This window comes from Pseudopipra pipra, chromosome 1 (assembly GCF_036250125.1).
Source record: "Pseudopipra pipra isolate bDixPip1 chromosome 1, bDixPip1.hap1, whole genome shotgun sequence".
In the NCBI taxonomy this organism is placed as follows: Eukaryota; Metazoa; Chordata; class Aves; order Passeriformes; family Pipridae; genus Pseudopipra; species Pseudopipra pipra.
The window spans coordinates 131,901,500-131,927,662 of record NC_087549.1 but is presented as its reverse complement, the minus strand read 5'-3'; the positions used below and the strand labels follow the sequence as shown (position 1 = coordinate 131,927,662).

Here is a 26,163-nt window from a genome sequence, read left to right as displayed (position 1 = left end):
TTCTCTCAAAAAATTTAATATCAATCTGAAGGAAGACAATTTTCTTCAAAATAAAATGTGACATAATCTTACAGCATGTAAATTTAAAAGAAACTTCTCTTCAACTGCTGCATTAATAAATTCATATGAATATAAATAATCTGATTTAATCACATTTGTCATTTCCAGTTACAGTTTAGCAATTACAAACAAATACAAGTTACTAAGCTAGAGTAATTTTTTGTCCTGGTCTGAATGTTGAGCCACCTTGTCCTTTCCTCTTCTTGGGATTCTGAAAATTATCATACCTGGAATGAGAAAAAGATATTAGAAAATTCTTCTGACATGCACATGCCTCTTCAGATGCACATTAAAGCAACACAAAACTACAGATGTTTAAATATATTTTTATGGAAATGAAGGGTGCGTGTCTTCTCAGACCTGGGGACTTGGAGGACTTTTCACCCACAAATTCAGACAGCCCTCTGCCCTGCTTCCTTTTTTTCCCCAGCTTTTTTACTTCAGTCACGTCCAAGTCGAAGGAGACACATTCTCCTTTTCGGTATGTTTATACTTCTACAGATTACTGCCTCTTCCCAAACATGGTAGCTAAAGAGACCACCCAGCAATTTGAAAATACGAGAGGCTACTACTAAGTGGGAGCAGGAAGGACCTAGCTCTAAGTCTTAGAGAATCGGTGCCTCTTTGTACTGGTATAGCTCTTAACATAAAACAAGGGTTTTCTCAGCTGTGATTTCTAGGTCCTACATTAATAAAAAACAATAAAAAACAATTCACTGATGAAATATTTTCCCTTTCTCAGTACCTAATTTAATATTTCTGAAAAAATTGCTGCAAGAAGTTATTCAACTCTGCTGCCATTTCCTATGTTTATTTAAAACTACTTTGTTTCTGATGTATAAGGAATGTGAAAAAATAAAATCTTAACTGAATTCACAATTACAAAAGAAGTAATACTTACAGTTCAGTAAAATTCTTCCAGTCATCTTGACTAATGGATGGTCTCATACCCTGAAGTGCAGTCATCAGATGGGACTGGGTAATAATTAAAGTGGTCTTGGCAAGCCCTGACTGATTAGGGGTGCTGTCCTCCTTGGAAACAGAGCCATGAACAGACAATGAAGAACATGAACATAAACACAGTGTCATCAATATCACTAACTCTGGAACCTCCTCATTACACATACAGACAAATGTATTATAAACACCCCCAAATTAATAACACAGAAATAACTGCTTAGTTACATGAATGTTAACTTCTGCCTTATTTTCCTCAAACTAAGCATCACTTTGCTATTTTTGTTACATTATATTTAATATTATTGCAGGAATTCTTGATTGAAATACCAAGAAGTGTGGGAAAACAATAGGGAACTGTTAAGACTAAGTAATAAAAAAAAAATAAAAGCCATACTCCGTTCTTGCTTCTGTTATTGGCTTTGATAGCACTGACTTCTGTCCTCAGGTGCTCTATTTGCTGCTCCTGGTTGTTCTCCAGGGAGCCTTCTTGAGAAGCTGCTCTGAGCATTGAAGGTTGTGAGGATGCTACATCTCTCTGAGTCAGGCTGGTAAAGTCGTAAGTGATGGAGTTTGGTCCGGACAAACACAAAGAGCTCTAAATTGACCATAAGGAGAAATATATTAACTCATTATGGATCCAAAAGAGCTACTCCATCATTAGGAATTAGCCTACAATTCAGTACAAGCTTGTTTTTGTGACAAAAGAGTAGTTTGTCTTTGAAATATATCCCATACTGGAGACACACCATCTTTAACGCTGATGATGCTTTTGAGAACGCACACAGGATCACTCTCGAGGAGAAAAGACAATGCAGAAAGAATCGTGCCTTGCAGAATATATCTCCTAAGGAGTCTTTCTGCTGTGCCTTTTGCAACCAGACATGTCTATCTCGTATTGGCCTTTTTAGCCACCAACGCTCTTGTAACAAACGTGGGTAGAGCCCTCCCCAAATCTTCGTTCGTGAAGCCCAGCCATGATGATGATATCCCATACACAATTTTTTAACAAGAAGATTTAGGTTAATTTGCTCAGGTGTTTGGGCAATGAAAATGAAGTGTTTCATGCTTGGAAAAAATGTAAATATTTTCACAATGTCCCATCTCAAAAAGAATAAAGGTCTGCTAAATCCATTGTTTTATTTACTTACACCTAAGCCAACCTGCACATTCCTGCCTGCAAGCTGGACAGGGAATGCTGCTCTCTGTGCAACATGACAATACCACATCAGGAATTCTGCTTTGTAACAACAGTGACAGAAGCTAAGGTTTAGTTCTGTTCTTGACACAATTCCATGGTCAGATTATTCTATTAACACATGTTTCACTGGAAACTGAAAAAAGTTTGTTGATTCTTAAGATTAGAACTTAATTCTTGAAAGCTGGATGGTCATTCTTTAATGAATGACTAAGCTGAAAAAAAAACACCAAGTAAACCAACCACCCAAAAGTCAAAAACTGGTTTAGTATTAAACTTTGGAAGGGAATAAGCCATTTGACCAGACAGTAAAATCTAGTATGAATGCAGTTTCTTCATTATAAGGTATTAAGCAGTATTTTGGGATTTTGATTTTAAAGTCCTACAAAGTAGCAGAAAAGTCCATATCATATTTTGTCAGATCACATCCTTCCATCCTATTCCCCACTGTCGACTACAAGGTATAGACTGAAGACAGTTTGAAGGTCAAAGGAGACGTAATTGTATTTATAAAACCCTATCATACTTCAGTTTTTCTGCTTTCCAACTAATAATATTTAGAAAATTCAAAATATTAGGTGAGTAATTTACCAGTTCTGAAGGAGTTCCATTTCCCATCTCTGATTCATAAGAGCTTCCAAAATAAATACGATACATATTGGACCTTGGGTCTTCAGGAAGCAAGTCAGACATGTCTAAAGAAACAAGAGATTGCTCTAGCCCTGCTTCTCCATCTATTGCTGAATCATCTGAGCCACTGCTGTGGTTTAGAAAAACCATGGAAGAGAGACTGAAGTCACTATCAGAACTAGATCCAAAATCCTGTAACGAAGAACAGAACATTAGAAGAGTTAATTCCTAAGTGCAATCTGAAATACATGAAAAATTTCATATATAATACATATGAAAGTATGGATTAACATTTTATTCTAGTAATCTGTCTTTCTCTAGGGGTGTATTTCCAAATATTTTGCTAAGAAAATCCAATTTCCAGTTAGAACCAGAACACAGGCATTAAAAAATGTGAAGAGAGGTGGCTGAACAGAGGCTAAAAGAGGAAAGGACCTGTCAGTCAGACAAGGAGTACAAGCTAGGATCCTGTACTTCGAGCTGGTGCCTGAAAGATGAACCAGAACAGGCCATTTCAGACACCACCACCCTCTTGCCACTTCTCTCCTGACTTCAATTAAACTCAATCTGTTGGAACAACTCCACAAAACCCACCAATATTTTGCTTCCTCCATCATCCAAAATGTGCCATCTCAAAACTGAATTTGTTATCTGTTCCTAAGAAACTCTGAGTGGGATCCCTCCTATTGAACTGTCAGTCATTCCTCACAACTGTGATAAACAGATTTGGGCTTACATAAATCTATTTAACATTAAACACCTATCATGAATGAAGCTGTTTAAGAGGTATTCAAACTAATTTGTTACATTATTCTTTATTTTTCTGCAAACATATTAAAATTTTAATCCTCTCTATAAAAGAAAACTAAATCTTATCAACATAATTTGCTAAAAAACATGGAAAATATGAACCCTTTCAAACATATCAACATAAAAAGAGGAGAGGCTTCTTTTATAACAATTTTATTTACCTGTGTTAAACCTAAATTTAGGTTAGAATGGATTGCCTCTAATTGGGCATTGTATAATAAAGCTTTTAGGTCAGCCCCCGTGAACTGCTCTGTTTTTGCTGCCAAATCCTGAAAGTCCACATCATTTGCCAAGGACAGGGAATGACTGAGAGCTTTTAAGATTTCATAGCGTGAATTCTGTAAAAAAAGGAAAAAAAAGTCAGTAAAGCAACCTGTTATTTTACTTGTCCTGACTGCTAGATGGTGCTTTGGCCCTGTCACAAGCAACTTCCTCTCTGAGGGAGAAAGGTGCTTTTTCAAAGAAGATACTACCCTAATACTAGAAAGATACTACCCCTAACCAAATGCAGTATACAGGGAAATATATTTCTCTAAATATCCAGACAATATCATAAAAATATGAAAGTGAAGTCTGCTACTCATATGTCCTTTTGTAAAGAGAAGGATGATGGAAGTGAAAAATTTCTGTTTACTTGAATGATCTTACTCTAAACCAGAAGTTTAAAACACACACAAAAAAATATAAAAAGAGAGAATACCTATGCTCTTAAGGCACAGGATTAACTTCTTCATGTGTGTTCCAGAATGAAATTATGTGGTACCTGTTAAATGTGTGAACTAATCTGAAAATGAACAGCACTAGTTTTTTCTCATAAAATGGGAATCAAATGCACATATTGTACAGCCTCAGAGGAATGGCTATGGTTCAAGCAAATCACATATTTACTGGACTCATAATTCAAAGAAAGATGCAGACCATTACAAACACTACGCTGCATCCAATTTCTTTCTGCAGATTAGTTTCTTGTTTTAATTTTTAATTTTTTTTTTAAATTGGCCATATCCACAGGGTATGACTTGATCCTGAAGACTTCTTTCCCCAGTTTTATGTGAACACATTGACACTGAAGTCAGAATTTATACTGTTGTATAATTGGAGTTGGACAATCAATTCCACTTAGTCCAGGTTTGAAATGCCACTAAATATGTAGTGGATAATATGAAGGAGAACAAAATAATATAAAGGAGATATATATATAAAGGAGATATATATAAAGGATAATATAAAGGAGAACAAAGACCATTAGTTTGATTTTTTCCCTTGCCTCTTATGTGAAATTATTTGTTTCCTCACCTGATCAGGAGGTGGACAGTACAGGCACTTGTCCAGTCGACCTGGCCTTAGCAAAGCAGGGTCAATCAAATCCGGGCGACTAGTAGCAGCTAGCACATAAACCCCTTAGGAAAGTGCACAAAAATGCCATTAACATCTGCTGAACCTTTGCTTAAAAAGGAGCACACGGATGAATTGTTACCTTGTAAGCCTTCCACACCATCTAACTGAGTCAACAGTTGGTTAACCACTCGGTCAGTAACTCCTGTGTTGTCATGACCTCGGCGTGGAGCAATAGAATCAAACTCATCGAAGAAAATGATACAAGGCTTAGCTGCCTGAGCTCTAAAAGGGGAAAAAAAAAAAGGCAAGTTAAGTTTCAGTCACATGTAAAATTGTTTAGAAATATTAAAGGTAATTGTTTTTGCTTCAGAGGACAGTTATCTTTAATGAAAGAACAGAAAATCTGTTTTCTGTAGAATTTAGGAGGTTCTGACTAACTGGATTGCAATGTAATCACCACTCACTTTTATGACATACTTTGCACTTGCTTTATCATTTCAGAAGTGCTTAACTGTCATTTTAATAAACATGAAAGTTCTAAAATCCAATTGCTTCAGAGATCTTGGCTTATGCACATCTAACAAAAAGACTGCCCACACAATAAATTACGTGAGAAACAAAGGCTATGTAGGATATGTTTACATTACTGAGCACTGAGAGCCAGTAAGGGCAAACTTGTTAAACAGTAGGTTTTACTGGCACTGAGGAACTCAATACCAAGTCTAATATGATCCTACATATTAAGTGTGCATTACTAGTTGCAGCACACTTGACTGTCTTCTGGAATCATCTGAAAGGAATTCAGCATGTGTTTTCCAAGGCAGTTCGGTGATGTGAACCAGTGTGCTGCAAAATGGAGAGAACTGGGAGTTCAGCTTCAGAAGTGCACTCCTGATCGGAGCCAAACATGCAGTTCTTGAATAATGATGGTCCAGCTGAACCTGCCGAGACACACATCTGGTTCAGGACAACTGAATATTTCAGGTGATTTTGTGATCTGATGCCATGTCTCTCCTCAGACAACATAATTACTTCTTGGTGCTTCAACCAATAAAATTAACTGATAATATCACAAATCTTCACAAAACGAACCTGTTAAAGATCTCTCGAACTGCTTGTTCACTTGCTCCAATGTATTTGCTGAGCAGCTCTGGTCCCTAAAAAATAATCAGAAAAGAATATTCATGACACGTCTCTTAGTTTTAATGTGTAATTAAACATCAGCATAGATTTTGTGTACTAGAGTGAATTTTCTTGTAACCAAGACAGTGGCATCTTTGAACAGAAGAGCCAAGGGGTCTAGATAAACCAAAAAAAAATTTTGAGCATTCCAACTTATTATAAAGTAGTCATTTCCATTTTTCTACTATAACAGAACATGCATTACAGTATCACAAGGCAAAGGTTTACACTCTATTTTAAAAATCTGTTTTAAATATATTGCTCAACTTCACTGTCCAGTGGAAACAAAATCCAAGGTCTTTAAAAAATGAGAAACTAAGAAGATCTAATTAGATTTTATAATTCTGCATAATGAGTAAGTAGACAAAAGAACCTCAGTAATAAAACTCTGAAGTTCCAGAAATCGGATAGTGGGATATCCAGAGATATGCAAAATTTTGAATGTGAGTTTCTTACTTTGTTATTTTGCCATCACAAGCACATAATTTCAGGTATTATGTTAAGCTATTTCATTCAGTCAATAAAATTAATCAATTAATCTTAAAATCTTGCTACCTTGATACTGATGAAGTTCATTCCACTCTCTCTTGCAACTACTCCTGCTAACAGTGTTTTTCCTGTTCCAGGCGCTCCATACAGCAAGACTCCTGATCTCTGTCGTATGGGCAAGTTCGCAAATAATTCTGGATACTGGAAAAGAGTTTCAATGTGATATATTCTAAAATACACAATGTACTGTAACATCACTGACTGCTGATCACTTTTGTATAAACAGAATGTGTGTCATTTATTTTTTCCACACTATTATCCCAGCAGCTCACCTCAACTGTTGTCAGTTTACCCGGGGCTGTAGCTGTAGTGGGTTCTGAGGTTTAATAAATACTTAAAATACAAGCAAGTGGGATTTTCTACCAAGATGAAACAGGATAGAATAAGGATGGACTAAAGCTTTATAATGTCCATGCTGCTACTTCTAAATTCCTATTATAACACTGAATTGTATGATCAAATATTTTGTTCAGTCATTTCTCTGAAGACTGAAATGGATGGCTCATCTCAATGCTCAAGTTTAAAGCAAGGCAGAAAGGCCAAAGTATAACCAAGGGGGACTGATGGACTGGCATTCATCCAAAAGAAAATACTTCTCTAGCAAAAGCACTGCAGAAGACAGTTGGAATTGTTCTCTTCAGAGAGCTTAATCACAAACCCTGCAACAGAGAGTGTAGCTATACTCCCATATTCTAGAGCAACACTTCATCTGTAGTAAAGCTCAAGCCATTGCCTTTTGTATTTGGAAGAGGGAAGGGGAAGGAGTTTTTCAGTAGCTGAAGACAGCTGAAGAAAGGAAAGCTACAAAAGTAGCTTAAAATCATGCCTGTCTTCTTTCTATCAAACAGTGTGTCACACCTTAAAAATCATTCTTTCCCTACTAACATTATGTACAAAATTCAACTAACTAATTTAAAAGAACTTGGTACCTTTGCAGGTAACATGATGGTATCCATGAGTATTTGCTTCACATCTTTTAAGCCTCCAATCCTGTCCCAGCCAAGGTCTTTAGGTTTATGAAGGTTGACATTTCTCAGAGCTACTGGAGTAAAATCTTTCAGAACTTTCTGAAAATCCACAGTTGATAGGTTCAATTCTGCTTAAAAATGAAAGAAAAAATCCTGAACAAAAAAAAAAGAACACAAAGACTACCAGTAACAAATTCCTCAGAATATGCAATAATTAAATAAATTTTAAACATAAAAACTAGCTTTTTATTTCTGTATTAATCCACCACTTCTGGATAACAGAAGCGAGACCATGAAAAAAGATATTTTGTTTTCAACATACCACCATTATCCAATGTATTCTGGTTAGAAACACAGGTATGAACAGCACGATCAACCAGCATAGTAAAATCTCTGGCAACAAAACCTTCTGTTTCCTTTGCAATACATTGGAGGTCAAGATCAGAAAAGTTCTTAGGATCAGAATTCAGTTTCTTCTTTATTATGGAATACAGCATTTCACATCTTTGCTTCTGAAAAACAGAATTGTGCAGCAAGGATATATTGGGTTAACTATATATATGGAGTTCAGGAATTCAAAGAGTAAATACGTTTAAGTTACTAAAATTTTCTTAAATATTTGCATGTCACCAAACCTTCAAATAACAGACCTGAGCAGGCATGAATATAAATCAATGTTAGTTCTTAAGGTGCATTTCAATAAATTCACCAGTTTTATAACTTGAAGTATTTACCTCACCATGGCTACCTTAAATCCAACAATAATAACGAAACAACCCTCCACCCCCGGATTCCACTGTTTTAAACACATTTTTTCTGTTTCACAGGAAAATGAACCCCTTTCATCTTGTCAATATGAGTAGAAAATACATTTGAGATTAAATACATTGCATTAGATAAAAATACTTGGGATAATGCGGTATCTTTTGAGATCTTGACTTTTCCAATGATGTCTCATCCTTATTTGTGTATTAGTATTAAACATAATAAAAGCAGACTTGCAGGAGGTGGGAGAAAGCTACACTGTATCTAACATAGAATCTCCTCCTCAATGGCTTTTAATAGCTGGCCTGTGATGGAAGACACACCAATAGGAACAACTCATGTTAAATACAAATGAATCATTAGGGATTCAAAGTATTTGCTTTCTCCTGCAAGAAAGTTAATACTGTTTATTCTTCTCTCTATCCATTTTTCTTTTTAAAATGGACTACATTCAAAAGTAAAGGGATACAATTAATATAGAAATCCAAAAACCTTTCCATAAAATTAACATTTAGTTTTAATAACACCTAAAATACACTTTCTGAGGACATACTTATTTCTCTAGCTGTGAAAAAACACACCTACGTTTAATTTCATTTATCTACCTGTGGTGACTTAAATGTTTTTACAGAGTCGCTCCTTTAGCATCCCCTTCTATGTAACATGCCTATCTCACCTGTGTTAGATGACTTATTTCATATTGAATTGAAATATCCTCTGAATATACTGAAGGGTGGGGCCAACTGGGAGTTTTTGCTGGATTACTTTTTTTTTTAAAGTTTATACTGACAGATGTAAGTTCTGAGGTATTTAAGCATCATGAAAGAATTTCTAAGATTTCCAGATTTTTTTCCTCATCTTCGGGTGTAACCTACTATTCTTGCAGCTGCTCCAACGTCATATTTGAGGCTGATGGAAAGGTAAAGTACATTTCAATCATTTTATTTGAATTTACCTGATCCGGAGATCGGATACATTTGAAGCACTGGAATATGTGTGTTCCTTGTGCTGAAACCAGGGAAGGATGAAGGGAATGTTCAGACTCACTTGTGGCAATTAATGCAATCAAACTCCCCATGGAAATAACTTCTTTGATTAGATCTTTCAAAACTAAACACAGAAGATATTGCTCCATAAATTACAAAAAACCAAAAGATTCTGCATTTCAGAACAGATATTTTTACTGTACTGGAGAGCAGCATTAGGGTACACAAGAAGTAACAGCTTATAACATATTATTTTTATTCCCATGTTTACAGTTGTTTTTTTAAATTAAAAAAAAAGGTGTACAGTAATTTTCTCTAGAAGAGTACATTCCATTAATAAAATGACATCAGAAGTGCTCTTGAAAAGCTAATTTTGTTACATTACTGATGATGTCTACCACAAGATATTAAACATGGATTTTCTGTGTGTGCTATTATTCCTTCCATGCAAACAAAAAGGAAAAAATTATAAGAATAAAAACAGATGTTGAGTCTAGAACACAAGCACTCTAAGAAAAAAGTAATATATGAAAGTAAGAGAAATTAAGGGTGCAAAGTAGATCTTCAAGGAATAATCTTTAAAGCTCTGTTGTATGCATTATACCTTTAAATAAAGTAGTAAGAAACCCAAACAATTCTGCATGTAACCTAAGAGCACATTTTTAAAAAAGAAATTATAGTAAGATTTTCTGAACTTCAAAAGTAATTCAATAAAAATTACACTAACTTCCTCAAAGTGATCTAAGAAATGGGAGATATTTTTGCTATGGCTTTATTAATCTTGATCATTTAAATTTAATTTGCGACTTAACCCTGCCTAGATTTTTGGGAATAAAAAGGAACTGTATAATATAGGATATCAAACTACAATTGATCATCTTATTTTTAACATCTGTGGATTGTTACATTGTAAAACAAATTAGAAGTTCTAAAAAGTATACCAAGTACAACGATAAAGAAGTTGGTACTCATCTAAAAGAAGCTGGTTCTAAACATCAGTAAGTATCAAATTTATGTATTGCTGTAATTATAAATAATTATGGGAAACACACAAATTATCAATAGTTGTCAGTTAAAGACTCATCTGCAGTTTGTAATTAATTGCAATGTATTTGAGTGCATGAACAACATAAAATAAAAAAGAAAGGAGAAGCCTTTACCACTGGCAGTGGTACTGACAACAGGCATCACCATCAGCAGTAGTGGTGGAACCACTACTGGCAAGGACTACTCCAAGTTCCAGAGTGGACTATTTTGATTCAGCTAGTGGTCCACAAATGGCCTAAATAGCAAAATTTGTGCATCTCTGCCTGAATATCACACAGTCCAGAGGCAATAATGATACAGACAGAATTGTTCAGGTAGGAGAGGGCAATTCAAGTGCAAGAAATTGTAAGTTACGTTATATTTGTATCCAGACACAGGTAGCACAGTATTACCATAAGCAAGTCTATTGCTTTGGACGGTTTCAGGGCTGTTCTCATGCTCTGGTGTAGGAGGTACTCCAACAATGTGATCAAGATCATCCATCAAAAGAATGGATGGCTGTCTCCATGCTGCCTCTAAAAAAGCTTCTTCCACGTTTTTCCTTATGTTTACTAATCTTTTTCCTAAAACAAAATACTATTATAATGACAGAACGTATCAGGAAAAAAAAAATCAGACTGACTATATCTTGCTCACATAATACCACAATGTTTTGATTTGTCTAGCTTAACTTTACACCTATAAATCCAGGTACCAAGATTAAACCAGTCAACAATCAGTAAAGAAAGGAGTCTACATCTTCTATAAAAAAGTATTAGAAGGATATACATGTCCTAAAATGAGATTAATCGTCTTTCACTAACTGCTATAGAAGCCTACAGGTTTAATTTCCAGACAGTTAAAACCAGAGCAGTATCAGCAGCATTTCTTAAATAGCGGGATCAGTAGCTATTCTAAAATAGCTACTAAAGAGTCCTGCAATTGGAAGAATTTTCCAGAGCAAAGGACCAAGCTCTTCATCAATCCTTCCCTTTTTCCCTGAAGCAAGAAGCTTAGTAGGATCTTAAGCAAAAAGAGTACATCCATGCAACATAAGGGCTCTGTAAGAAAACAGTTAAGTATCTTCTGCTCTATAACAGCGAGACTGTTTAGAAAACCCAGCAAATGAAGGAGCAAAAAAAATATCCCTTTTTGTCCTGTTCCGTCTCTGCACAAAATACTCATTTTGAAGTCACAAAACATAAGGATTCATCTCATCATCTATAATCACAAGTGCTAGACAACTATTGCCAAATATACTAGGTTAGTAAACATGTCATCATAATCAGGTTTCAGTTGGTCTTTTGATCATTCTTTGGTGCCTGTATCATCCTTTCACCGAGCAATACAGGTATCCTTAAACGCTTTACCTGGCACAGCTGAAAAAACACACAGTCCAACTTGCAGCTTCTTCCTATTTCGCAACAATTAGAAATAAGCATGGCAAGCATAGTTTGAATATGGTGGTAGTACATGGAACAGAAACTGATAAAAGTGTGACAGAAGTTTACAGCAGCTGTATTTTCATGAGACTGTTGAAGACAATAATTGTGAGGCATCAAATATCCTTCAAAAGCAGCAATACTACTAGAATAATTATTAAGACTAAATAGAGTAACTTCATAACTGTGCCTCTTTATCGTACAGCAAACATTTGAGATTTAAAAAAATATCATCATACCTCTTAAAGCTTTACAATCAATTACTTCTATGTGAGCATCCAGTCTATCGAAAGCCTCTCTGCAGATGGCCTTTGCTAACGTTGACTTTCCACTTCCCTACAAAAGTAAATGTGAGCTGGTGTAAATTGACAGAACCAGTTCCTTCTGTATACACCAACAAACAAGCTTGGAAAGCTGTACACATGCTGGGTTTATTCCTCACTAAAAGCATATATGGTATTCTGTCTTTGTATCACTTGGCAGAAACCAAAGCCCTAGAGTGAAACAAGTATAAACAAATTCAGAGTGGATACATCGACTACATATAGTGTTCTGAGTCCACTGAGTTCAGTCCTAAGACATGCGCTAGTTTCAGTGGAATATAGTATTAAATGGATCACTGTAAGAGGCAACAGGAAAATAATACTATCAACTCCATTGCCATTTTATGTTAGAACACAGGAGAAAATATTTTATCTTATTTTCATTCAATATTTCAGAGACAAGAGGTGTTTATTATACTATAAACATGAAGTAGATTAATCCCCTATGGGAACAAACTGAAATTGCATTGGTAGCAGTCTTTAAAACTTAAATTTTTTATATATATACACATGAAATATGAATATATGTTCAAGAAGTGTGCATATAATCTGTATACATTCTATAAGATGATGTTTTGCTGAATTACCTCTGTTCAGCTAACTTGCTGTTTTTTCAGCTTGTTCTTTATTCTTTGGAATTTGTGTGGTAACGAAGAAAACTAATGAAAATGATTTTGAAACTATGGAAAACAATCTGGAAGGGTTTGGAAAGTGGAAGTAGTGAAGTATGTACCTTTCCTCCTGTGAGAAGCACTCCTCCACTTCGCAGTCCCACAGCAATAGCAGCCAGCTTTTGAGACAAAGGACGCCCCAGAAGACTGTGGCTTATGTGTTCAAATAAAGATGTTCCTAATTTGTCCACTCCTCTGTAAGGTAAAGGAAACATTAAATGGCCTAGAGTAGCATCCGTACACACAGAAGCAGCAATAGCCTGCACTATGGGGAAGTTACAGATTGCTGTACAGATGCTGACAGATTGTGATGTACTTCACCCCTTCAACAAAAAGATGAAGACAACTCAGTCTGAAGAGACAGCACTTCTATTCTGCAGTGGTGACACAGGGGACACAGACAGACATTACAGAACATGCCCACAAAGGAAGTGCTATCTATTATTGTACACCACACCACACTAGCATAAGGTAGGTCTCAGAAGTTAAGAATTAACCATCTTTTGGGGCTTCATCTACTTGAGTGTCTGAGTAACAACCTACAAAGGAATGTAACGAACTGGTAAACATGGAGCATGGCTGGGTCAGAAAACTCAGTCTTTTCAGAAATGAAACAACCCATAGTTCATGTGAAGACATCCTTATCCTTCACTCACCCTCAATCTTCGTGACTTTCAATATAATAGTGTTCCTGTCAGGTCCACAAACAGCAAAGCTACCAGTTTTGTATTTGAACTTTAAACAGGAAGTGTTGTTCCATGAGAAACGGAATGAACAAATGAATCCTAGTTTCTAACATCTCTACCCTACCACATCCCATCACTACCAGACTGCCCCTGTATCAGTTCCCCTTCCCTCTTCAATAATGGTATGCTGAGTTGCTTTTCACAACGTCTCAGTAATATCCTCAGTTGCCCTTCATAACACTTGACAGCATACTATCACAACACTCTGAGCCTCTCAAGTCTCCTCTGCCCCATCCCTACTTCAAGTTTGCTACACAGTGCCACTGTTTTCCCTTGTATTAAGGACTACAGCACTCTGCATTTCTCTCCTCAGTTGACAATTCTGGAAAAACTTTTAGGAACCACAATTCTTTCAGACCCATACTATTAAATACAGTTAAACAAGTAAACAGGTTGAAATTATTGTGGGAAGAGGATTGACAATTTTGCTTTATTTGGAAACTTCAGAAGACGTAGAAGTCTGTTTATACTGCTTAGAACAACAGCAGGAGCTGCTGAACTATCAGTATTTCTTCTAAAAGTCTCCAGTTCTGAGTTCCAGTTCTGATGTGGTCTCAGTTCTGAGACCTCCCATTCTATTGACAGACATGCCAAAATTTTCAGTGTGAGGGCCTTTAGTCACATGAAGTTTTCTATTCACTGCAGTAAGACCATTCAAGCACAAAATAAACCATCTGCATGAATTACAATAAGGTCTGAACCTGATCTACCAAAAGATGCAGAGTTTTGCTTAAATCTGGTTTAGTTTTCAAAAACACTGAATTTTCACCAATAGTATTTTTTTCTAATTCTCATTCCCACTCCCTCCCATGTTTTCTTCTATGAAAATATCTCACCCTAAACTGTTTAGTTTGTGGTATGGAAGGTTCTTGTCTGTATCACGCATAGGTGGCTGGCTGTCACCATCAGCTTTTCTAGTTACAGGATGTAAAAGAACCTAAAAGGAAAGAGTTAGGACTTTAGATTAAATATAACTATGGAAGAAGGATATAGAAGTGACTAGCCATTTTTGGAATTGTGTAAAGAAAATGTTGCATATATGCTTTGCTGAAGTTTATTGCACTTGAAAGATGCATACAATGGTAAAATGGAATAGATACAATTATTTCCAAAATACAATCCAGTGTTGACAGTGAGGTAATAACCTATGATTAGATGTTGAGCCAATTGCTGTTTGTACCAGACTATGCAGCCCACCATCTCTTTTCCTACCTGTAACTTGTTCCTTCTCCTGTGCCCTCACCTGTTGTGCTGGCAGGAGTACTCGTGAGGTAGAACAGTGAAACAGATCAGGAATCTGATCTGGGTAAGATCGGATTTGACAAAACACCTGGCATGAATTTTTCAGTCTTGTTCACCAGGGAGTTAGTATGGAAAGCTGGGCAGGCACACAGGGTTAACAGAGGTTCACAGACAAGAACAGGCTGGTAGGAGATGCTGACACTGCTAGTAAGAAATGCATTTTGCCCTTTCATCTTAGTACCACTCACTAGAACAATTTGTAGAAGCCTTATTGTACTTCACTACTCGTAAAAATAAAGCTCTAGTTTTACTTTTTCTTTAAACAGGAATCCTAAATTTTGCAGAAAAATTCTATTCTAAACAGCCAAAAAGACACCATAATTCTCCATTAAAATTTCACTGTATGAGTTTAAAGATGAAAATTGTTATCCCAGTCCTTTAACCTGGAGTAATGGGCACTGGTTCAAGCAGGATTATTAATGGATTAATCTCCCAAGAAAGGAAACATGGAAGAAACAAAAGGCACAGAAACTGTATCAGAGAGAAGGCAGGGTGAGAGTGGTAGGTTTGAATGGGGAATATGTCTCATGTCTGGCAGAACAATATACTGTTCCTGCCAGAGACTGTGAAGTGGTTTAGTTAGCAAAGGAAAAAACAACTAAGTATAAAGATGTTCAAACTCGGACAGTACTGACTTTCCTCTGTTCTAACTGATTTTTCTGACATTTTGATAAAGACTATGAAACTCAGTGACAAGCATTGCATGCCTGGAATCTCAAGCTACAAAATAACAAAGATATAATTTCATGAATAGACTAACATTATTTATTTTAAAAGGGAAACCAAAATACATAATATACAAAATGCAATATATTCGACACAAGTATAACAATTTAAATTACTTGATACCTGACTATGTGATATTTACTTGTATATTAGTCTTTTGCAGCAAAGTGGGACTCAGTATAAAAATATTCTCAGACTTATTCTCTTCAGTGTGCACAGGATGCACTACACTAAGGACAAACTCCTCCATTCCTGTAAAAACCCAAGGAACAACTATTAACATTCCAAATAAATTCAGTTTTCATTCCTCACAAGGTAAACAAGATTGGAGTATTATTATGATAGAATCCGAAAGAATAAAAAACATTAATCATTTTTAAAGCATGCTTCAAGCTTACACTTTCCATATAAAGAAGTATCAGTTATGTTAAATGGTGTATATAGAAATTAAATGGTATATTGGCTAACTAAATTCCATAGTGGACAGTTAAGACAGCTACAGCACAGGACAGTATTATCCTTGCCTTCTTTAAAAGATAGATGTATACAGTCTCTGCTTGTCATCATCCACGGGTGATCATCAGTACTTGAATCCTGCAGCCAAGAACTGAAAGCACATTTAACATCATCTTCATGTATATCTTTATGCTAAATAGGAAAAAGGAAAGATGTAAATAAAACAAAACTAGGTGTAAATAAAAATCTTTTCCTCCTATGCACAAGGCATTTGTTTCTTTTATGGCAGTAGAGAGATAAAAGAAAATATAGAAGTTTTAGTAATTTAGAAAAGACCATTTTGTCAACAAGCACAATTTCTACCACCTGCTCTATGGAAAGCACCTGTCTAGCCCTTGCTACGGCCACAGTTGAATCTCTAAAGATTTTATCTTCGGAACACGGATGTGAGGGCAAGGAAAAGCTTTTATTTTTGTTTTCCTCATCTGTCTTGCCAGACCCAAGGGCACTGCTCAGCTCCTGGGTTTGAAGGTATGCACCAATAGTGACCTGAGACTTATTTGAGGTGCTTGTTACACCCCTCCCTTCCCTGTATACCCTTTTCCTACATAAGGAACCCTGGGCTCATCCAATTCAGGGGCATCACCAACAAACTTCAACAGGCAGGCAAAGTGACTTATCCCAGATCACCTAGATAAATGGAATAGGAGAAGAAATTGAGTCTAGATTGCGTATCTCCTGGTTAAGCTCCTAATCAGAGAAGCAAAACTCCTATCTAGAAAAGGGGAATCAATGAAGATCTTGGAAGCTGTGTTAGAAAGGAAAACTAAAGCTACTGTCATAATTGTTTCTGCATTTGTCTGTTTTTTTTCAAGAACTAAAAAAACTTCAACTGAATTAGAAAGGAAAGGCAGAAATCTGTATTCAAAACATACAAAAGCACACATAACTACTTTTTCTTTACAATTTTAGCAGATTACTGCTGGAATATCACAGAATCTTCTCAGTTGAAAGGGACTCACAAGGATCATCAAGTCCAACTAATACTTCTTTGATCTCAACAAGAAAAAATATGCAGTTCAACCATTTTTCTGTAGGTAAGAAACCAAATTAAAATATTGGGGATAAAGAACAAACCTGCATAAGCCTTGTTATAATGGCAAGTGCTGTACTTAAAGCTTTGAGGGGCAGCTAACATGGGAAATAATCAGGCCAGTGTTACATAGTAACAAGCATACAGTACTTTACAGAGAAATACATCATCCCAGAGCTACATCTTATGGACTGTGAGAACTGATACTAAGTATGTTCTTACTGTCACAGATGCTCATTCAGAATGTGTCCCTCTTACAGGAAAACCAGAGGGATTCAATGATATAACTCTAGAAGATTAAATCTTTAGCGTGAGGAAAAGAAAAATTAAAAGAAAGTCAAAAACTAAACAGCACATAAAAATTATGATAATTTCACTGCAAATGTCTTTCTTTGGAAATCCACTGGGCACTGCCATGTCTGGAGAATATAAGGATGTCTTCACCCAGAAGACTTAAACTGGATATTTACTCTTTAACTGTATGATTATTTTTTGTGTTTGTTTTCACAGGTTTAAATGTATACACTTCAAATTTGCTAGGTTTGAACCCATATTAATGTACTTCAAATGAGGGTCTGATGCAAAATTATTATTGGTTATTGTTGCTATTTTGACAGTGTTTATGTTTGAGACCTAATTTAACAGAAAATTTATCTTTCCCCTACCAATGCCATTTCTCCTTGTCAGAGACTGAAATGGTTAATGATTTATGCATTCCAGGAGTTTGCAGGCTTTGACTTTTGCCCTAAAAAGGCAAAAAGATACCTCAGATGGGTAGTTGGGCCCATCCCTCCAGTGCTAAGCCCTAAAAAGGCAAGAAGATACCTCAGATGGGCAATTGGGCCCATCCGTCCCTCCAGTGCTAAGCCCTAAAAAGGCAAACAACTCCTCATCCCAGGGAGGTGCAAAAGCATGCTGAGGGTATATAAACTGACTGGTGACTTTGGGATTTTGGGTTCTCCTTCTCCCCCACCACCTGCGAATCAAGGCCATCGCTCTCATACATCGCTGGATCCAGTGGGCAGTGACTATATCCATTTCTTTGCACTCTCAGCTTCTCTTTTCCTTTACTCTCATCCTGTTTTTCCTCTCCCCTAAACAGTTTCTCCCCCCCCAAAAGTTATCTCTATGCTGCATTGTTTTATGACAACACCCAAAGCACTAGCATGCTTGTTGATACAAAATTGTTAAAATAAACTTTGTTTTCAGACACCGATTATTTAGTGTCGTTTCACTTTAATCCACCCCAAGGGAATTATTGATAAAAATAAAATATTGATAAAAACCTGAGTTACCCCCCCTCCCCTTTTCCTGGGGCGGGTCGTAACACTCCTTCATGTCAACATCCTTTTTAATACGAAAGACATCAGAAATTCTCACAATTTGAGAAAATGGAAGATCCTATGATTTAAAATGTGCTATACAGCATTCCTCTAACAGCTTCAGGAAACAAAAGTCAAAATTTAGAAGTCCTGTTTCCTCCACCCTCTGTAACCTCTACCAGTTCCTTTAAATAGAAGCCCTGTTTAAGTAGATCATAGCAACCTATTAACTTTAACATACACAGCCAAAAAAAAAGCCAGGAATTATACAAAAAAAGAAATTCCTTTGGCGTTATGTCATACACAACAGACAACTTTCAAACCATCACATAACAAATTAAAACAAATAAACATAACCCCCCCTCAACTTGACCAGAGCAACATTACCAGTTTTCCAATACACGAACAAATATGTGACCAAGAATATCAACTCACTAAGTTCTGTTTGGGTTGCAGCATAAGAGACACAGGAATTTTAGGAATAGATTCAACTGACTGAATTCGGACTGCTGAGTGTATTTCAATACTTAGTTTTTTTCTCAGACCATCAGGAATCTGAAATATTTTAAACAAAAGGAAGTATTAGAAAGTAAAACAGTTATAACATTGCATATATCATACAAAGAATTTCTCCATCACTAATAAAACCTCTACATTTGATCATTGATCTGTTCATAATCTGCAAGAGAATTAAGAAGGAAACCATAAAATTGATGGTGGTATCAGAATCATTCTTTCATGCACACTTCTGATTACCTTTTATCCTATTCGTTAAAGTGCTCACTACAGCTGATCTTCTTCTAACTTCTTTAAATAAAAACCAAAAGCTTGAAAAAAAAGATTTAGGAGGAACTCTTAGAATGTTGTAAGAATGCTTTTAGTATTGGAGAAAAACAGGAATGCTATTTTCATTTGCTGATTAAAATTAATTTTACATGGGCAGGTAAATATACATAGGCCATTACAGAGACCAGAACTAAGCACGGCTGCAGCACAGAGAAAGAAAATCCAGTCTCCCTAAATCCTACTAGGCAGTTTACCCTTTTAAAAATAAAACTCCTTTTCAATCATTCTGTGTTATTTTAAACTTATATCCAAATTGAAAACATTTCATAAATATTTATTAAGTCTGAGAGACTTTAAGATTGGTGGCATTTGGAAAATTGTTATGTCTCTCAAAAGATTTCATGGCAAAGACCACTGCAGGCTCTTGCTCTCATTCTTAACAGAGCAATAAGTGAATGGTGAGAAGTGTATTATGTCGAAATAGTCAAACGGGGATTTGGAGCACATCTTATTTATTTTTGTTAATCCTACATGTGCTTCCAGGAAAGAAAGAACATAATCAGGCAGTAGTTCTGCCAGAACAACCTGAAATATCAGTATCTCCACACCAGGACTTGTGCCACCTTGCCAAATGGCATATAAAAACTAAAACAGTGTAAATTATATAAAAAGCAATTATTTTATATTAATTTTTAAGATGTATTTTAAAGAGCATATAAAAAGACTTGCAAACATCATGTAGCACCTGGGATACGTGATCCCATTACTTTACAGTTTGATGACCCCTAGAGCACAAGGCACATTTCAAAGTGCTAAGTGATGGTAAGAGCCTCATTTTGCAGTACTGAATGTATGTAAGTAGATACTTCCACTTTCTCATGAATACAATAGCTACCTACAGATTTTGAAACAAGCATGCATTCCCTCCAGAAACACTGAAGCACTTTCCTCATTTGGTGAATGACTGCAAAGCACAGCTCTAGTAAACAGTACTTGATTCTAGTATACTCTACTTCAGAGCTTAACACAAAGTCTATATCCCAAAACTGCACATTAAGTAGCCAGTTCCACAATTATCCAAAAGAAAATACTATCAAATAAAAGGCCCAATAGATAGCGTGCTCAAACTGACCCAAACTCTTCCAACATGTAGGGTTTCCTCATCGTGGCCATACTCTATGACACTCTTTAGGTCTTCAAATCCATTCCAAACGATTTGAACAACAGATCCCTCACTGGATGCTTGACTGCTATTAGAATCAGAATGACTTTTGTCTTGCGTACTAGTCAAAGGCTTTTGCTTTTCAAGTGGTAGATTTTGCTTTGCTTCTTGGCGACGCTGTCTCGGGGAAAGCAGCTCATTAATTTTCCCATAAGATACTACAGGATTTGGATCCAAATCAATAAATTCTAAATTCCAAGGAAAAACATGAATAGCACTGCATTTCAGAAATGCATGAGTGGCGGATGCATTCTGTACGCTGGGAGGCTGGGACTGACATACTCTAAAAATGGAATCCATGTGAATTAAGTTCAGCAGCTTGTCTTTGAAGGTGCTCATTTCATCTTTATCACACAAAGTCTTTTGTTTCTGCAAAGATGTATGAGAGAAAATGTTCCCCATGAAATTCCATATATTTGGGAGAACATTTGAGCCAAACGTCATGTTTGCATCAGCCTTACTCTGTTCAAGGATTCTAGGCTTTAAGTAAGGTTGTTTGGCAAAAGGATCCTTTACTGTTTCTTCTTGTTCCATGTTATTTTTCACAAAATTTCTGAGTAAGGTGTCATTTTCTGTGGAAGGTGTGCTGGTGACATTCTCCTCTGGTCCATGTGTTTTGGGACATACCAGAAGTTCCGTGCATGGTTCTAATCTCCCATATGGGGCTGCTGGCATAAGTGTACCTAAGTAAGAACAAAACATGCCAATGAATGCATTCACTCCAGCAAAACACCTTCCTGGAGGTGCCATGAGAGCCTTCAGCTCTGCTTACCGATTCTGATGTAAACATGAGTGTGCTGTTCAATCCATACGGGAAAGATGGCTCTTGGAAATACTACTCGAATCTGGTCCAGAAGATGTTTTTCAAGAGAGGAAGCATGCAGCTCCTGGGAAAATGTGATATCATTATAAATTAAATACTGTATACATTTTTAGCATTTGTTTGAAGATAAAAACTGTACATCTCTTTCTAATAAACCATTTGAAATATAAAATATAACTAAACCCCACATTTAGTATTTCCTTACGGGCTGAAAAGAATGGGGCATTGTGCAAAAAACTGCTTGTGTCAGAACCTCTATCATCTGTAAGACAAAGACATGAACACTAGAAAGGGTTTTATTACCAGAATTTCCCAATCATCTGCTGTGAGTGGTTCCACTTCTACTTGCTGACAGGAGGAGACATGGGAACAGGGTTCAAGAAATACCTGACAAAAATAACACCAAAATATTTAACTTCTTATTTTTAGGCATATAAAAGCTCCATCTTTTATTTCAAGTAGAAAATTGACATCTCCTCCATTATATGTTTTCAGTACTTGGAACATACATCAACTTAATGACACCAGGTAATTCATAAAGAGATTAATGCTCAATGGATTGGAAATGGATGGCACTGGGCACACTTGGAGACTTCAACAAACCATTAATGGAATGAATGTGAAAAGCATCAAGAGCTTGATCAGCTGATAACAAACAATCAATTTTTAATACACCTTGATCACATAATCATCTTTATATTTTTTATTCTTTATTTTTAAATGTACAGGACTTTAGAAAGCTGAAAAATTCATTGAGTTGTGCACAAATTTAGACAAGGCAACACCAGCCGAAAAATTAGGGAAAAAGTACAATACAAAACAAGCCTAGGTCTTTTATGAATGGTTTCATAGGATGCAGCCTCATCTCCACAGAACTGTTTTAATGTCCTGTGTATCAGGAACAATGATAAAAGCTATTGTGGCTTAGGTTTTTCAGAATGCATTAAACACGTATTTCAAAAGTCATTTTTTACCAAAGGTTTCATTTGACAAAAAATAATAATTTTCAAACGACATCATGTCATGACTTTTTAAACAAACTTTGTTATTTTTTTCTTGAGATAAAACTAGTTACCTATATTGTGAGAGAGAGAATTATATCAGGTCACCTTTTATAAAAGTAGCAATCGATTTTAAATTCCTCTAGGCCCTCAGTCTGAAGTAAAAATTGAGAGGAATCTTTTCCCCAACATGGCAAATAGAAGATCTTACTGTTATGAAACACAGCAAACACGCAATTCCTGAATCCAAAATAATGGCAAAACTACCTAATTATTCACGTATTCATTCGACTGTACAGATGATTACTTCCAGGCAACAGCCGAGTGAGGTTTTCTTGCGTTTCCTTTGTCCATTGTTTTCCTGTTGAAGGCTATTAATTGTTAGTACTGAAATGGGTAGATACCTTGCTGCTGAACTATTAAATTAGAAATTTCTGCAAAGAGACACATAATTTCTTGAGAAAATACGTTAAAACAGTAAACAAGGTAAGATAATACACTGCTCTGAATCACATTCTTTGATGCCTTCTACTATGCTGAATAAAATTTTGCATATGAGAGAACAGGCACATATGAATATACTACACAATAACACAGTGTAGAGCAATACCTTTCTATTCTTGTTTGTTTAAATCTCCACCTATTAATACAAAAAAACCCCTTGGGTTAAGTAGTCCCATGTCATGAAACTCTGCCTGCGTCTTGGGCATCTCTTCAACTTCTGCCCAATGACAGAGTAATTTATGAGAGGTTTAACAGCATCCAAGAGTAAGAGATGAATTTAAATATACGTTCAAAGAAAGAGGGTACGTGGCGACATATGGTGAAGAGGCAGAAAAAGGGATGAAAATTTAACCCCCAAATAAGTTAAACAAGAAGAAATATGCAATAAGTCAGTAGTTACTTTAAAACAACAGGAACTCCTAGCAAAATATTCCCATTACCAAATTGTTCAATTGCCTACAAGTGTATTTTCCTAAATTAATGGCACTGAGAATAGCTGTTCCATCCCTGCTCAGACCTACCTACAAGCATTATTTAGGCAATAGTTAATGATTTAATGAGAAAATCTTTTCATGTTTGAAACATTTCAGGATAGTTAACGTTTCTCATGAGCAGATATAAATGCAGTAACTGTCTAAATACATCAAACAAGAAGGTCATAGCTAACTCATAAAGTATTGCCTTTTAGGTATCCTGCAATATATTCTTTATTTAAATAAGAACAAAAAAAACGCATTTCAAACCTGTTCTCCGTCTGTGATGCCAAGTTTCTCTGCTAATTGTCTGTTAATCTCTGCAATATTTTCATCTCGGTGACCTCGATGCCTGATTTCCATCCAGCTCAAAAATACTGGCTGATGACCATAGGACACTTTCACAGCTTGGCCCTATGAGTTCCAAAGAAATAAAATAAATTAACATAAACCAAGCTAAATAAGATGGTTATTAGACAACCTAAACTGTATTTAATTAAAGAGATCAAAGGAATTAAAAACATTTTCTGGATTTTACAATTTATTTGCACAACTCTTAACACAGAAGTGCATGTTGGTTTCAACTCTTAAACCAGCTTTTTATTTTTATGGACTATTTTAAAGTAACAAAAGTAATTCTTCCTTCTGCATTATATGGTATTAAAAAATATCTTACAGAAAAGTATAACTACACAATTGCATTTCCAAAATGAGGGGGAAAATATGCCTAAACTTCATAGGAATTATAACATTTGCATGGTCTCCAAGAGTGCTTTCATGACACATTTAAAATAAGTCACAAATCATATTAACTCAGACCAAAATGATCTTATCAATCTGTTTTAGAACCATTCAGGTATTTTGATCCCAAACTGAAGAATGTCAATATGTTCAGTCAGTTTCCATATAGAGAGACTGTATCTTATATTGTATCATTCAACTGGTATTTTCTGTAATTTTTTCAAAAGTTATTATTTTTGCGAAAATTTAGTGATGAAGAGACAATGTACACTGTGAATATACCACAGATTTACTTGTTAACACAGTAATATTTTCTGTTCTGTTCTCAACTGTATTCTAAAAATTTCCATTATTAGACTTTTTTTATAAACTCTGAAAATATCTTCAGAGAAGATACAAAATGGTTCCAAGACCCTTTTATCAAAGGTAATATTTAATTCCCTGTATCCACAGATAACAATCCTAAACATTCACTGGTCAGATTATGTCACTAATCTGTTCTAGAACAGGCAGCAATCACAAGTATTGAGGCCATGTTGCTGAGAACACAGCTGCATTGGGCAGGGCACGTCTCAAGGATTAAGATCTTGCTTTATGGTGAACTTGCCACCAGCTGCCGCATGAGAGGAGCCCCAAAGAAAAGATACAAGGACTCCCTGAAACAACATCTCAGCCTTGGCCATATTGATCAACATAACTGGTCTACTCTGGCCTCCAATGGGGAGGTCTGGAGACACACCATCTATAACGCTGCTGATGCCTTTGAGAAGATCATATCTTTTCATTTTACTGCTCAGGTTAAGTAAAAGCAGGAGCCCACCATAACCACCGATGTACAGAATGACCCTACAAGATCTCAAAGCAATTGCACTCCTCCCTTCTCCTCTATCTTGCCAGCAAATCTGTAAAACATTCAGAAACTGCAGCTGAAATGAAGCTCACATTTATACTGCATTTCTCACAACTCTGCCAACCTCCTTCTACCATCCCAAAGAGCAGGTTTTTACACGTCTGGATTCTCTTGCTGTTGTGAAATGCCCTTTTCGGCCTTGGGAAATCCGGAGGTTACCCCGCCGGGAGAGGGAGCCTGGGGCTGTGCCAGGGCTCCTGAGCTCTGCTCCCGTCTCCTCCTCCTCGCCCGGCTGATTCCTGCCATTTTCCACCCTGTTCTGCTGGCAGACCCGTAGTTCTGTGTTCATGGCACAAGGGACAAAAGCAGGCTCTGCTCCCGTTTCCACGTGTGTAATGTTATTTACGAGCGGACCCGCGTCCTCAGCTCTGCGTGACGGGAGCCCCCTTCTACAGCGATACATTTAATTTATGTACACTAACAACGAGGATTCTGCATGGACTGACCACCTCACCTCCCACGTCGATGATAAATTCACACCTTATTAATGCACGGCTAATGCTGGCGAGTTACTGTGAGAGCTAATATGAAACGGAGTACTGAGAGAGACGCAGATGCTCACGGTGCCAGACCACGTTGGGGGACATAATTTCCAATCTTTCCCGTGTTTTATTAGGAATGGATGACAACGCTGGGCTGCGCAAGGGGCGAGAGAAAGGGGGTTCCTCGGGGTCTCCTGTGAGGAGTCCCCGGCCGCGGGGAGGGAGGAGGGCGCTGCGTCGTCATGGCAGCGGGATGCGGGGGAGGATGGAGTGCGGGGCGGATGTTGCGCTCCCGTAATCCTCACCGCCCACTTGGGGCGTCCCTCCGCCCGGGCCCCGAGCGGCGCCGCCCCGGTACCTGCTGCAGGCGGAGGAGCGCGGCCAGCGCGGGCGGCAGGTGCAGGAAGCAGTCGCGGGTCCCGCTCAGCACGACGGTGGCGGAGGCGGCGGCTCCGCCGGGGTCGCCACAGCCCCACATGGCCGCGGCCCCTCGGCCCTGCGCGCCCGCTGTGCCCGGGCACGAACCCGCCCATCGGGGCGGGGTCCCCCGCCACCCCTGGGCAGTGGTACGGCCCACCGCCGGCCAATGAGGGCGCGGCATATGCCCCTCCCCGCCTCTGATTGGCTCTTCCTCTCCTCCCTGAGGACGCCGGCGGTGTCGGTCCCGGCGG

The 26,163-nt window shown here is 37.1% G+C and overlaps 1 protein-coding gene across 1 annotated transcript; it reads right to left on the bottom strand.

Moving 5' to 3' along the window:
• Positions 1-26,108, bottom strand: PEX1 (peroxisomal biogenesis factor 1). The gene is made up of 24 exons (XM_064677688.1): positions 25,851-26,108; positions 23,630-23,773; positions 21,685-21,768; positions 21,331-21,445; positions 20,469-21,241; positions 18,986-19,105; positions 16,204-16,327; positions 15,822-15,931; positions 14,488-14,588; positions 12,968-13,100; positions 12,151-12,247; positions 10,883-11,053; positions 9,413-9,567; positions 8,015-8,204; positions 7,654-7,820; positions 6,731-6,865; positions 6,086-6,150; positions 5,133-5,275; positions 4,952-5,055; positions 3,817-3,993; positions 2,807-3,037; positions 1,415-1,615; positions 962-1,092; positions 1-287 (listed from the first exon to the last, which is right to left on the bottom strand). Exons 1-24 carry the CDS (start codon positions 26,091-26,093, stop codon positions 203-205), a joined length of 3,999 nt encoding a protein of 1,332 aa, XP_064533758.1. The 5' UTR covers positions 26,094-26,108; the 3' UTR covers positions 1-202.
• Positions 26,109-26,163: the final 55 nt, after the last annotated feature.